Source organism: Lathyrus oleraceus, chromosome 7 (assembly GCF_024323335.1).
Source record: "Lathyrus oleraceus cultivar Zhongwan6 chromosome 7, CAAS_Psat_ZW6_1.0, whole genome shotgun sequence".
In the NCBI taxonomy this organism is placed as follows: domain Eukaryota; kingdom Viridiplantae; phylum Streptophyta; class Magnoliopsida; order Fabales; family Fabaceae; genus Lathyrus; species Lathyrus oleraceus.
In genome coordinates this window covers 112,552,396-112,565,897 of record NC_066585.1, presented here as the reverse complement: position 1 = coordinate 112,565,897, position 13,502 = coordinate 112,552,396, and the positions used below count along the sequence as shown (strand labels likewise).

The 13,502-nt window shown below is 32.5% G+C and overlaps 1 protein-coding gene across 1 annotated transcript; it reads right to left on the bottom strand.

The window, feature by feature from the left end:
- Positions 1-1,384: 1,384 nt before the first annotated feature.
- On the bottom strand, positions 1,385-12,817 carry LOC127106624 (T-complex protein 1 subunit alpha). The gene is made up of 17 exons (XM_051043922.1): positions 12,563-12,817; positions 12,405-12,469; positions 12,237-12,326; positions 12,062-12,148; positions 11,925-11,984; positions 11,687-11,737; positions 10,904-10,999; positions 9,148-9,213; positions 8,839-9,056; positions 8,377-8,473; positions 7,678-7,764; positions 6,593-6,727; positions 6,276-6,380; positions 4,462-4,590; positions 4,014-4,117; positions 2,007-2,097; positions 1,385-1,874 (listed from the first exon to the last, which is right to left on the bottom strand). The coding sequence occupies exons 1-17, from the start codon at positions 12,633-12,635 to the stop codon at positions 1,794-1,796; spliced, it is 1,635 nt and encodes a 544-aa protein (XP_050899879.1). The 5' UTR covers positions 12,636-12,817; the 3' UTR covers positions 1,385-1,793.
- Positions 12,818-13,502: the final 685 nt, after the last annotated feature.

Sequence of the window (13,502 nt, the reverse complement as noted above, 5' to 3'; positions counted from 1 at the left end):
TATAAAGGTCATACTAGCAGGTGCACATATATCAGTGTAGAATTTAATTAAATAACAATTATGTATACTTAATGTAAATAGTCTAAAATATAAGGTTTCTTAAAATATCAAATTTATAACAAACTTACTGCTTAGGATGGACACTAATTGTATTGAGGATTAATGTATACTTCTGAATTATTTCCTGAGTTGTGAAATAAACAAACTACTATGAGTTTAAAATATATCCAAAAATTATTAAGGAAGTGCACAACAAACGTACCCTTTCATCGATACAGAGATACACTTTTTGAATAATTTTTAACAAAATGAGATGAATGGTTCTCTTAAAAAAAAGAAATATAATGTATCTTCAGCACATACGAAAATATATTTCTAAATTTGTAAGAGAATTTTACATTTTACAAGAGTGACTCTTCAGCAACCCATAAACAATCTAGGGTACATGTTAATGCATATGGCTGAAACGAATATGCAGTACGGCTATGAATCACATGTACTTGACCTTGGTGGTGCCATGAGATGAGTAACATTTATGGTGATATTAAACAATGAGTTATTGAATGTTTGCTCTTAGTAATTCTCCTGGTTTTTTCATGATTCTCTGGTTATTAATGTGGATATTATATAATATTAATATTCCATATTATACAATATTCGATTGTGGTTATTAATGTGGATATTATATAATATTAATATTCCATATTATATAGTATTCGATTGTGATTTTGATGCTCTTAGGAAGTGTCAATGAAGGTCAGTGTTTAAACACTTTATAAAAAATAATAACAATACACTACCTCTACTTTACCTTTATTCAAGTTTGTACAAATTATATTATAGGTTAAAATAAAATTAATGGTTGATTTATAAAAATCAATAGAAGCCATTGGGTGTAAAGATAGTTATGCTTTTTAAAGTTGAGCTAATCGAACCACTTTATTACTTACATTTTTTTAACTTGAGCCAAGCAGACCACTTTGTTACTGATGCTGTACAAGTATCGTTCTTTTAAGGAATCCATAATGCTGATAGTGCTTTAATGTAGTGGTAACAGACTCACACAAGAGCTATGCATTATGTTAAGGAATACATACTTTATTATAATAACATTAAATTATTCTAATTTTGTTTATGTCACAGTATAACTAAGGTTTTTAAGTCAACGAGACAAATATTGTGTAACCAATCTTATTTTATAACTGAATACAATTCAGATTACATTTGATAATATATCATATTATAAGTAGTTAAAACATTTCCAATTATCAGATGAATATAAAAACAATTCATGCATTTACAAATTAAACACGTCACTAATGATAGCTTGGGTGATTTGCTGTGTCCAAGCTGTTATAAACTCAAACAATTTGAAAGGTTGTGCTTCTATCAAAAAAATTGGCATTATACATAATCCCACTTACTTAGCTCGTTCTTACATTAAAAACTAATAGCTATCAACGAAACATCAAAATTCCACAAACCAAACACTGCCTTGGAAAGGCATGTACATCATGCAACCAGCCAATGCATGACACAAACACTGCCTGTTTTCAACTGTCAGCCAAAACAAAATGTTCTCGCCCTACTACAAAATATTAGCTGCAAACTTGTGAAAAAATAAAAACTACTTTTAGAAAGAAAAATAAAACATTCTCCCTCCAAGACATCATTCTCCCATCAAGGGCAATAAATATGGCGTCCTCTTCAAATGGACACCAGCACAGGCTTCAAACGCCCTCCCTTACACAAGAAATGGGAAGTTAACACCCGACAAAATTCAACTAAACATACTATTCTTCCTGCCCTTCATCCTTGACAAGCTTGATCATATCATCAATCCGGAGAATAGTAATAGCAGCTTCAGTTGCAAACTGATAAATGGCAGTGAACAATTTTGCTCAGACAGATTGTAAGAATGGAAGTGAACAATTTTGCTCAGACAGGTTGTATAAGAAAGCTCTGTTTTGAAGTCAGAAACTGATCATTCATAACTAAATACGCACCTGAATAATTTTAACTTTGCTCATAGCAGGCTCGATGACTCCAGCTTCCAAGTTGTTTCTAATCTTCCCTTCTGAAAGATCCAAACCCATGCTGCAAAAAGAACAAAAAAAATATGTATTCTAAGATATAGAAAAGAATGTCAATGCTGTGAAACTAGTGCAGCTATTGTGAGCTCGTACAACAATAGTCAGTTTATCCAGCATTATTTCATGTTCTGTTAATGCATTAACATAATGTAAGACTACTATAACCTCTAATCAAAACCTCGGTGATATTAAGTAGAGCATATGCAAAAATTTGTTCAACTTGTCTAAACCTACAACCAAATTTGCATGTTTTCATATCCAGTACAACAATAGTCAGTTTATCCCAGCATCATTTCATGTTCTGTTAATGAATTAACATAACGTAAGAATACTATAACCTCTAATCAAAACCTCGGAGATATTAAGTAGAGCATATGCAAAAATTTGTTGAACTTGTCTAAACCTATAACCAAATTTGCATGTTTTCATATCTTAGATACATCTTTTAAAGCATAAAATTCCCAAACAAAAAAACAGGGACGCAATATTGTTAAATCCAATCAGTAGCTTGATGTTATGATTGTGGAGTTCATGCCTACGAAGATGATGTAATGATTGTGGAGTCCATGTCTACGAAGATGATGTATGAGTTGGTATTGGACATCAATAAATAAAACAAATATCATAAGGTAAAATAAGTAACTAGCAATCTAAATCTTTCCTATGTCCATAACCTACTGTTAGAATAGTATAAATTATATCTTTTATATGATTTTAGATTATCATAAAGTATCTCTTTTATAAGATTTTATATTAGTTATTATGATTTGTTCTTGATTTAAGATTGAGACTATGTATCCTTATAAATAGAGATCAATATTTAGTCTTCTGTGTTAAGTCAATATGAAACTATTATCAATAATATCTTTCTGTCATCTTTTATCTAAAATCCCACAACTTCAACACCTACAAAATACCAATATCCATATATAGCTGGAAAATATAAACATCTTCAATATAACCACAGCCCTAGCTACATGTAGAGCTCTGCATGGTTCATCGAATCTTAACTCTTAAGAACCAAACCGCTTTCTAGTTCAGGTTTAAACAGCAGACCACTTTATGCAATAACCGGTCCAGTAATACAATGTGGTTCAAAACCAGTTTGGATCTGGTTCAAAACTGTGTTCTAGTTTAAAAACGATTTTGAAGCTAATTGTTGATATTTGTTCCAACATCACACAAGTCAAATTGGACTGTAGAGCTAAAGGCAAGAATGCAAATGTAATAGAAAATCTCAGAAGAATAAAGGCCCCCACCACTTTCCAGTTTTTATTTTAGTATATATAAATAAATAAATATCATTATTGAACTTCATCTTCGTATTCAAGTGTATATTTTCAACATTGGTTACATTATTATATTGTTATATCAGTACCATTTAACAATTAACTAACTAGTCAAATGGAAATTATGGCGGCTGATCCAATTCCTCTTATTCCTTGCAAGATGGGCAAATTTAACCAAGCTCATAGGTATACATACATTTATAGGTTTTTATTCCATTTACTACAAGATTTTGTTTACCTTGCTTTGCTTACAATACTCACTCGCACCCTGTACATATAATTTATTAATTTAAATTTAGAGTAGTTTTGGCACTGTTGAACAAATGTTGAGGAACATTAATTTGGGTACTTAACCTGTCCGCATAAGTGGGTATTGCTTTTTTTGGTTTCTTTATTACAAAGATTCGGGTCAGTATTCTAAAATTTGGTTGGGTCTTTTTTAAAATGGCTCGCTTACAATATATCAATTCTCAGATGCACACCCCTGGCTACAAAGGTTAGAAGAAAATATTACAAATGCTGAAAAGTAAATGACACAACAACGATAAAAATTCAACATGCTGCCCTAATGCTCAGGCAAAAATAGTAACAAAATAAAGGAAAGTAGAGTTATTATTTAATAGTAGCCCACCTTGATAAATGCTTCTTATCTGCTCTAGTTTGTGCAGTATGGTGGTAGGCCCGTAACTTTGCAACCAGATCTGTGGCATCCTTAGCAGCATTGACAGAAAGCACCTGTGCCAAAAAAGTGTTACCAATAGATTCAATTTTAAGGGTTAACATAGTACGAAACCAGAGCTTAACTTTCAAAGAGCCGCTCGACACAAAAGACGAAGCGGGTTAAATAATACCCCAAAAAGTTAATATTTTTTATACCAAGCTAACCCCACATGAAAGCCGTTAAACTAAAAATGTGGACAATTCACCGAATCAATTAATTTGTGCAGAAACTAAGGGAAGTTATACACTGATGCTAAATTCATAGACAGGGTAGAAAATCAAACTTCACAATGCCTTTCCACTCTAGTTATATGCAAAACATGTATATAAGACCTGATACAACTTTGCTTGCCTCTTACCTTTGGAATGATCAACAGAGACTCAGCAAACTCTGCTATAGCCAACTGCTCCCGTGATCCTAAAGTTGTAGCAAGGTATTCCAAATAAACTGACAATGCCGATTCAACAGCACCTCCACCAGCAACCACCTGAATTTATATTTTTTTAAAAGCAAGGATGAGAATGCAGATCAAACAGAAAGTAAAACAATACAAAGTATCAATGAGAACTGCAGCTCTACATAAACTGGAGAAAAATCAACTTAATCAATGAGGATGTCAAAATGAAACAATTTAATCATCAAAAGTCTAATAGCAAATTAATCCAAAGCATGACTGTTACTTAGATTTTGTACACTATACAATTCAACTTCTGATATTACAAATTAACATTTCAATATTTCTGGCTTTCTATCAAAAATATCCTGGAAAAGCAGTTGTTGGATAAGCAGTTGTCTGATCTGACTATGTGCTTTAGGGTAAAGTGTCTGGTCAAAAGTCGAGAACATAGAAGCCAACACCACGTTATATTAAAAATTATTAAGAATGGATATATAGTCTTGATTCTAGACATTTAGATTCCTGTGCTTCAGAAAGTGTTTTGTCTGTAAGTTCTAATTTATCATATCAAAATTATTTGGTTAACATTACTGTATCACAGTATGGATGTAGCAGGATACCAGAAGCAGTCTGTCATTTATAAATACCAACTAGAGAAAATTCTAATTATCAACAGTCTGTTGCCAACACTCCCAGCAATAGACTCCTTTCACAACCTCAAGTAGCAGTTATTTGTGATAATATAGTTTTATTCATGCTCAAATTCATGAGCTAAATCAAGTAGGATTATGTTATTCAGGTTATTTAGTTTTGTTACTTATATGTTATTAAGTTGCGTGAGTAGAAAGTCTCGATCACTATATTACAGTTATTGTGATAATATAATTATATTCATGCTCAAGTTCATGAGCTAAATCATGAAGGACTATGTTATTTATGTTACTTAGTTTTATTATTTATATGTTATTAAGTGGCGTAGTTGAAAGTCTAGATCACTATATTACACAATAGAACATTTAGATTTTACTTCCCATGTCACAACATTTGTAGTAACCAGGAAGGAATCATCCCAGATATGATGCAATGAATAGCCTGAATTCCTAGGTCATTCTACTTGGGGCCTGTTTGGATTGGCTTATTTGTGTTTATCAACTGGCACAAGTTGTGTGACACTGTTTGGAAGACCTTATAAAAACAGCTTATGAAAATCTAGATCACTATATTACACAATAGAACATTTGGATTTTACTTCCCAAGTCACAACATTTGTAGTAAACAGGAACGAATCATCCCAGATGTGATGCAATGAATCATCCAAGAAATTTTTCATAAACTTCTTCGAACTTATTATTACAAGTTCTTCAAGATAGTTCATGAAAACTTATAACATTATAAAAACAATTAAAATTTATTTTATCTTTTGTTATAAAAATAGCTTATGCAAGCTTTATTCATAAGCGCTTATTTTGATAAATGTTTGTGCTTTAAGCTTGCAAATAAGTTGTTTATCCAAAAAGACCCTTATCTTAATGTATGATCCTTTAGATTATCAACCAAAATACCGAACTTCTTGCTTCAAAACCCCTAATTAATCATTGGTTTCATTTTCCATTAAAACAAAACTTTAAGACCCAAGTTACCCTTTCAAGGCATCTGATCACCCACCAACAGAGCCCTCATTTAATATATTCCACTTGTACAAAGAAATTAATGTTCAGTTTTGGACAACTTAATTGTTTCCAAATAGGATTTATTGTTAGAGAATGCAAGCTTACTGTATTTGACTCAAGCGTTCTCTTGACAATTGATAGTGCATCATGCAGAGCTCTATCCATCTCATCAAGCATATAGTCATTTGCACCTCTGAGAACCAAAGAGACCTAAAGAGGAAAAACCAGTCAGGAGATAATGTATATCATACACAATATGCACCCAGATGATAAATTATATAAACAAAAAAATTATTGTTTCTCTTTTGGCTATGGAAGATTCTTGCTTCTCAATATTGTTGTACTTTATCTGTTTTAATGAATTTATACTTTTTAAACAACAAAAAAAATTCAACTGAATCCCCAGTTTCCTAACAACTTACTGCACCAGAAGTCTTGGTCCCTTTAATCATGATTACAGCATCGTCAGCAATGCGCTCCTCAACAACCTCATCTGCAGTTCCAAGAAATGACGGTTCAAAAGTTTCCTCTCCTTCCATATCAGCAAATGTTGAGACCTGCATCAATCAATCATAATAAAAATGAAGTCTGATAATCAATAGAGTAGAATAGTATGTAAATATTTATTTTACAAGCATGCTAAACAAACGACAGCACTTCAATGACAAAATTATAATCAAATCTTTAAATAAATATACAGATGATTTAAATATTAAAAACAGTGTTTTTTTTTAGTTAGAACTTTTAATTGGCATATTGGAGATGATGTGAAAGTATTAAAAGTAAGAATTGAACTTTTAAAATAACAAAAAGTGAAACTGAGCTTTTCCAAATAATGCAGGGGAAAGACAGCGCAATTAGAATGACTAGAATTGACGACCGCTTTCATGTTTTTTGACAAATAATGAAAAGTTTGCATATACATTCCTGGACTTTTTTAATGATATATTAAACTCCTCTTTTTTCTTCTAGAAGAAATTTATACAAAAGAGAAACTAGATGCTGCAATAAGGACAATCTAGAAGCTCTTAGAAAAGTTGAGAACATCTAACTAAAGAATGTCAGTAAAAAACACAATCTTGTTTAAAGGTTTTCTCTATCATTCTTTAACTATTGATCAAGCAATGCCTATGGGTGCTTAAATGGAATGGTATTAAAATCCATTCAATATCAAAGTCAAAATACAGTGTAAAACAAAAATAATCACTTTTGCAAATTGGGTCTGGTAAGACAGAATGAATACCGTGCGAGTTTTTCGAATCATTCTTGCTAGACATCAAAAGCTACAAACAGTGTTATCATTTCAGAGCATTAAAAAAGGAATTCAAGACATGTTCTTTATTTCTATTCCTAATCCATACAAACATCAACAATATTTCCTTCAACGGCAAAACAAGATGGGAGGTAAAAGTCTACAGTGATTTCATAGATATTCTGATTTACTTCCACAACTTACTAGTTTATCCCACAGTTTCAATAAATAAATTTAAACTAAACAAAGGCTTACCAGTGTTGCTCCAGTTGCTTTGGCAACATGTCGCATATCCTCTTTCCGCACACGTCTCACAGCAATTGCCCCAGCCTCAACAAAGTACTGAAACCAGGATTAAATCGTCAGACAGACATACTTAGTTAATCGCATGAGCCTTTTAGTAAATCATCAGGAACAGAACATATAATATAAAAAGTGAAGGGTAATGTAACCCATCAATATGACAATGACAACTATTAATGCATGAAGAAGAAAATCAGAAGTAACACGCTTAAAGGATCCAAAGATCTCACAAGTATAGTGGTGTGAATAATATTGAGGTTCCTCTCTCATCAGAGGTGGTTAATAACTTTACCCTATTCACATTGTGATTTTTTGTTTATGCTTACGTTTTATGTGTGTTTTGAGCCAGGGATCTGTAACTTCGTGTTTGGTGACATATGGAGAATATAGAATATTGAGAACCTTATGACTCTCAAACTCATTTTTGCTATAAAAACAGTGTGCATCTGTAATTTGTCTTGTGCATCCCACAGGTAGAATGACTAGTTTTATAAAAGGAAAAAAAATGGTTAATAATTTTCAGATACCAAGATGAGGATACTGAAAGACATAATTTCTTTGAAAATCTAAATGAAATTATGTGACTAAATCCTCTTGTTCGAAGAGAAAAAGGGTTAGAAAAAAGTACCAGAATTTAAAAAGGCAGCATACCTTAAGTGCCATGTCATCAATTCCTTTAGTAGTCAGAACAACATTGGCGCCAGCTTTGAGTAGTTTTTGAATCCGTTCCTTAGTCATATCAGCCTCTCTGAAATAGGAAAAAGTGATCAACTGTTGAAACACATCACATACATGTTACATTATCTTGAAAAATGACAACGGTGGAGAATGGTCCCAAACCAACCACAAAATTTTCCACAATGAAACTGAACACGAGATGGCATTACACAATTACAATATTATTTTTTTTAAAGAATTACAAACATATATTGTTGATCATAATAGATTTGGATTATCGCCATGCTTTATCATCCATTCCAGACCAATACTGTTTATACTTCTTTTACGTAGCTTATATTCAATAAGATGATAAATTTATTCTCATTATAATGAAGGGAAGTTAGTGGATTTAGGAAGTTCTTATAATTTTGTAGGAAGCTATACAAACAGTACCTTTGGCGAATTCTCTCAAGTTCCTTGGGATCAGAAACTAATACTTGAACACCCAGTTGCATTTTTGTCTTCTGAAGATTGAAATCAAGACAAGCAATTTTTGCAGGGGAAACCTTGAGAGGCATTCCTTGGGCAGCACGGCCAGTATTAAGAGCATAACCATTCATCAAAAAGCTCTCTCTAGCACTTTTACCGTGTGCCTTCAATATATTGATTCCCTGGAGCCCAAATATGAAACAGAATTAAATTCATACAAAGCCTATGATCATTAAACCTCAAGATAAATATCAGACAAATTCTACTACCAACCTTGATTGGGTATCTAATTTCACCGCGAGCATTGGTCATCTTTACAGCTTGCACTGCATCCACAACCTGCATAAATTGCAAACAAAAATAAATTTCACAACTGAAAATAATACTGACTTACAACTGCGGCAAGAAAAATCAATCATAAACAGTAGTTAGCATCTCATTCATAACCACTTAATACATTCAGAACAACAAGCCTAATTTCCTAAACAGTGGGAATCAAAACTATTTTTGAGAATTACATGGACCATGACCACAAAAGTTAAACTGTTGAATCAGTGAACTCAATAATAAAGCTCCTAGAACCAAGAGTAAAGCTAACAACCCTTTCTCTACCAAAATGTTTCATTCAAGCAATGACATGAAGAATTATCATTCGGTGAGATATTGATGACTTTCAATCTAGTATTGGAAATACTAATTGTCAGTGAAGCACTCAAACTGAAAATGCTTCTGTATCATCCTAACATTGACATCATTGAGATTGATTTTTAAAACTTCTAGAATCAAGAATAAGCATTTGTTCCACAGTTTCATGTGACACCAATCATACTGTGTTAGGAGACCAGAGAACGCTCAAGGAACATTGATGTCATTGGGATAGATTTCTAAAACTTCTAGAATCAAGAATAAAGCATTTGTTCGACAGTTTCATGTGACACCACACAACTCAAATTGTGTTGGGACACCGGAGGACACCCAAGGAGTAAGATAAGTGAGAGCAGTTACTTACTTACGTAGTTAAAGGGTGACAGTGTTTTTTAAATAGATAGGGGAAATGAGGTCCAAGCCAACTCTAAGACGGTATCAAATCCTATTCGTTAAGGGCTGCCACCATTTATAGCTAGCAACAAGCCCAATAGTGTTTGGCATGAGGGATGTATAGGGAAAGGCCCAAGCCCCACATAGAATAGAGACAAGGTCTTAATGAGTTTATAAAGAGTGACACACCTCACCTTAGAAGCAGGTTTTCTAAGAGTTGAATCAGGCTCAACCCAATTTAAGAGGGACATAGAGGGGACCATTCTGGGAATTTGACAATTCTGGAGAAAGAAGAAAACAGTCTTTGGGGGAGACTTTTGAAGAGACCACTCTACAGCTCTAAATCAATCATTCTATAAAACTATTATGGTTTTTTTCTATTAACCCCCCAATTTCAATTTTTCAACATACTGCTGAAACAATTAGAGAGCATAAAAAAAATTTAGTGCTCAAATTACAATAGGAAACAAAAAAGAAAGCGTTGAGTACTTGTTACCAGCGATTTGTTACAGTGTATACTAAATCAACCATAGAACAAATATTTGCAAAATTTAATTTATAATAGCAAACAGAAGGTAATTTCATCTCTTTTAGTGAAATTTTTAACATATCTAGGATAGTATTATATTTAGACCCAATAATATTCGTTAGTATGATCATCTCCATATCTCTCAGAAAGTTGCTGATTGATACAATCACCATTTACACATTCAACGCACAACTACAGAGTAGAACCATGGTTATACCAATGAATTTGAACTCTGCCTCTCTAACAGAAAGTGGAGAGCCTGAGAACACTATGTCATTATTATAATTGAGATGAGGAAAATATATGCTATAGATAGCTCATTCAATATCAGGTTTCAAGTAATATTTGCAGAGATGAACCAGAGTGATGTATAAGAGCTTAGATATATAAATACACTTTTAAACTCTTAAAGTGATGTAAACACCCAATATTCAATTAAAGTCAAGACAAATACAAACTTACCAAATTCGCAAAGAAGTCACTGTCGCCAGCTATCAGCTTCGAGGACATGCTGGTCTTGGCACAGTTAACTAGTGAATCTTTTCCTAGCTTTTCAACCTACAAGTGAATAGAACAATCTGACTACGCATCACATAAAAAATATACAACAGTTTCTAAATGCACTAATTTTTCAGACAAGGGTCATAAAACAAGAACAGCTAAACCATTGAATGTTTTTTGGGAAAAAGCACAGGGACCAGTGGCCAAGAGATGCAAGCTTTCATAAATCTTAACTATTCATATCACATCAAAAACTTAATTATTAAGTTGGTGATTTAAACATGAAATCAAGTAGTAAACATATCAAAACAAGAACAACTAAACCATTGAATGTTTTTTGGGAAAAAGCACAGGGACCAGTGGCCAAGAGATGCAAGCTTTCATAAATCTTAACTATTCATATCACATCAAAAACATAATTTTTATTTAAGTTGGTGATTTAAACATGAAATCAAGTAGCAGACATATCAAAACAGTATTACAATATACTCTTTGCAACAACAAAGATGAATCAAAAAAAAAAAATAGACTCAGAAAGTATGGATATACAACATACAGTAGCTCTAGATAGCAATGACCCAATAAAACACAACATAGAAATATTAGTTAAGTAACATCTCTGGCTTTCAAATAAGGTATCAATTAACATCTATGGATCATCTACGAAGAGGGAGAGATAAGAACACGAGACAAATCCTAATTCCGGACTTGCTTAACAAAAAAGGTTTACTTAGGGAACCTTACCTTGACAGCCAGCTTTTCATCAATGTATTTGCACGCCTCTCGCATAGCAAGCTATCCAGAGTAATCAACACAGAAAGAGGTTAAAAAATATTGTCTTATAGAAAATCCCAATTTATGCACCAGAATAATGTATAAATAAAATGTAACCAGAAAGTCAGGCAATAGATACATTAACTATAATAGAAAACAAATTAAATTTAAAAAAATAAAAATAAATAAAATAAATAAATAAACTTACCCTATATCCACTGATAATTGAGGTTGGATGAATCTTATTCCTAACAAGATCGTTTGCTCTCTACAAAAAGAACACATTATATATGAGATTTAATAAATACATAGATAAAGTGGTAAAAAAAAATAGTGGAAACATACTTTAAGAAGCTCTGCAGCTACAATGACAACTGAAGTAGTACCATCTCCAACTTCTCTATCCTGAAGTTCAGCCAGCTCAACCAAAACCTAAAAAAGAAAAAAAGAAGAAAAAAAACTGAATGAATAAATCAACAGATTGATCGATATCGCAATGAAGTATTGAAATTAGGTTAACCTTAGCAGCAGGATGTTCAACTTCCAGCATCTTGAGAATGGTAGCGCCGTCGTTAGTGATAGTAACATCACCGATGTCATCGACAAGCATCTGAAATGAAAAACGGAAACGAAGTGAAAAACGAACGAAAACGAGACTGAAGAAGATGCGAATCGATGGATCTTATACCTTGTCGAGACCGACGGGACCTAATGAGGTTTTGACGATGTTTGCAACGGCTTGGCATGCTACAACTGGATTCGTCCATTCACAGAGAAAGAGTATTAGAAAAACGGTTATTACCGGAGAACGAGAATGTGTGAGGGAGAAAGAGAGAGAGATGTTACCGTTTTGGGTGCGAACGTCTTGGCCGGATTGTCGTTCGCCGGAGATGTCAGGGGTTTGATTAACAAGCGCCATTGCGAAGTGTATGTGCGTGTCTAGGGCTTTCCACTGACTCACTCTGATAGTTTACACTCTACGAATTAAGGGTTTTGTTTTTCACTTGACCTACCTTACTTCTTTTCTTTATGTTTTTTATTTTTATGCTTCCTTCTCTCTTCCTTTCTATTTCATTTCATTTCATTGTAAAATGATTTTAATTCATATTCACAATCACATGGCAATTTTTTTTAAGAAAATTTTTTTTACTGTAAATAGATTATAATCAATTCCCAAAATAAATTGCTTAGTATTTAATAATCTTTAACTTTAAATCCAATAAAAAAAATTAAACAAGTATTCTCTCAATTTCTTTTTAATTATTATATTGGTAGATAAAATTTATTTGAAAAAAAGTTAAATAAAATTCAGAGATTTATCTCTAAATGCACCTTAATTCATTATTTTTTTAGTCAAACGGTATGATTATGCTAAAAAAAATCACGGAGATGCATCTTCATGTAACTTACAGAGATGTATCTTTCGACGGTATTTTAATCAAATACGTGTGAGTTTCTTCTCCTTTCTCATTTCTCAAAACTCTCAAACTCTTCAAACTCTCAAATCCTCTCAAGTCTCAAACTTTCTCAACTTAAAGACTCTCAAACTTATAAAACACATTATCAGGGTTCTACCATCAACATACAATCGATCAAAGAGCTCAACATCAAACTCATATTTGATAAAAAAATTGATTTCTCTATATTTTTTTATTTTAGTATACATTTATAGAAACTGAGCATTATACTATGTTATTTGAATGAGTAATGTGTTTGATGGGTAGTTTAAATGTTTAATGCATTTTTTTGAATGTTAAATTGGACTGCATTGCTGCCATTTTTTGTC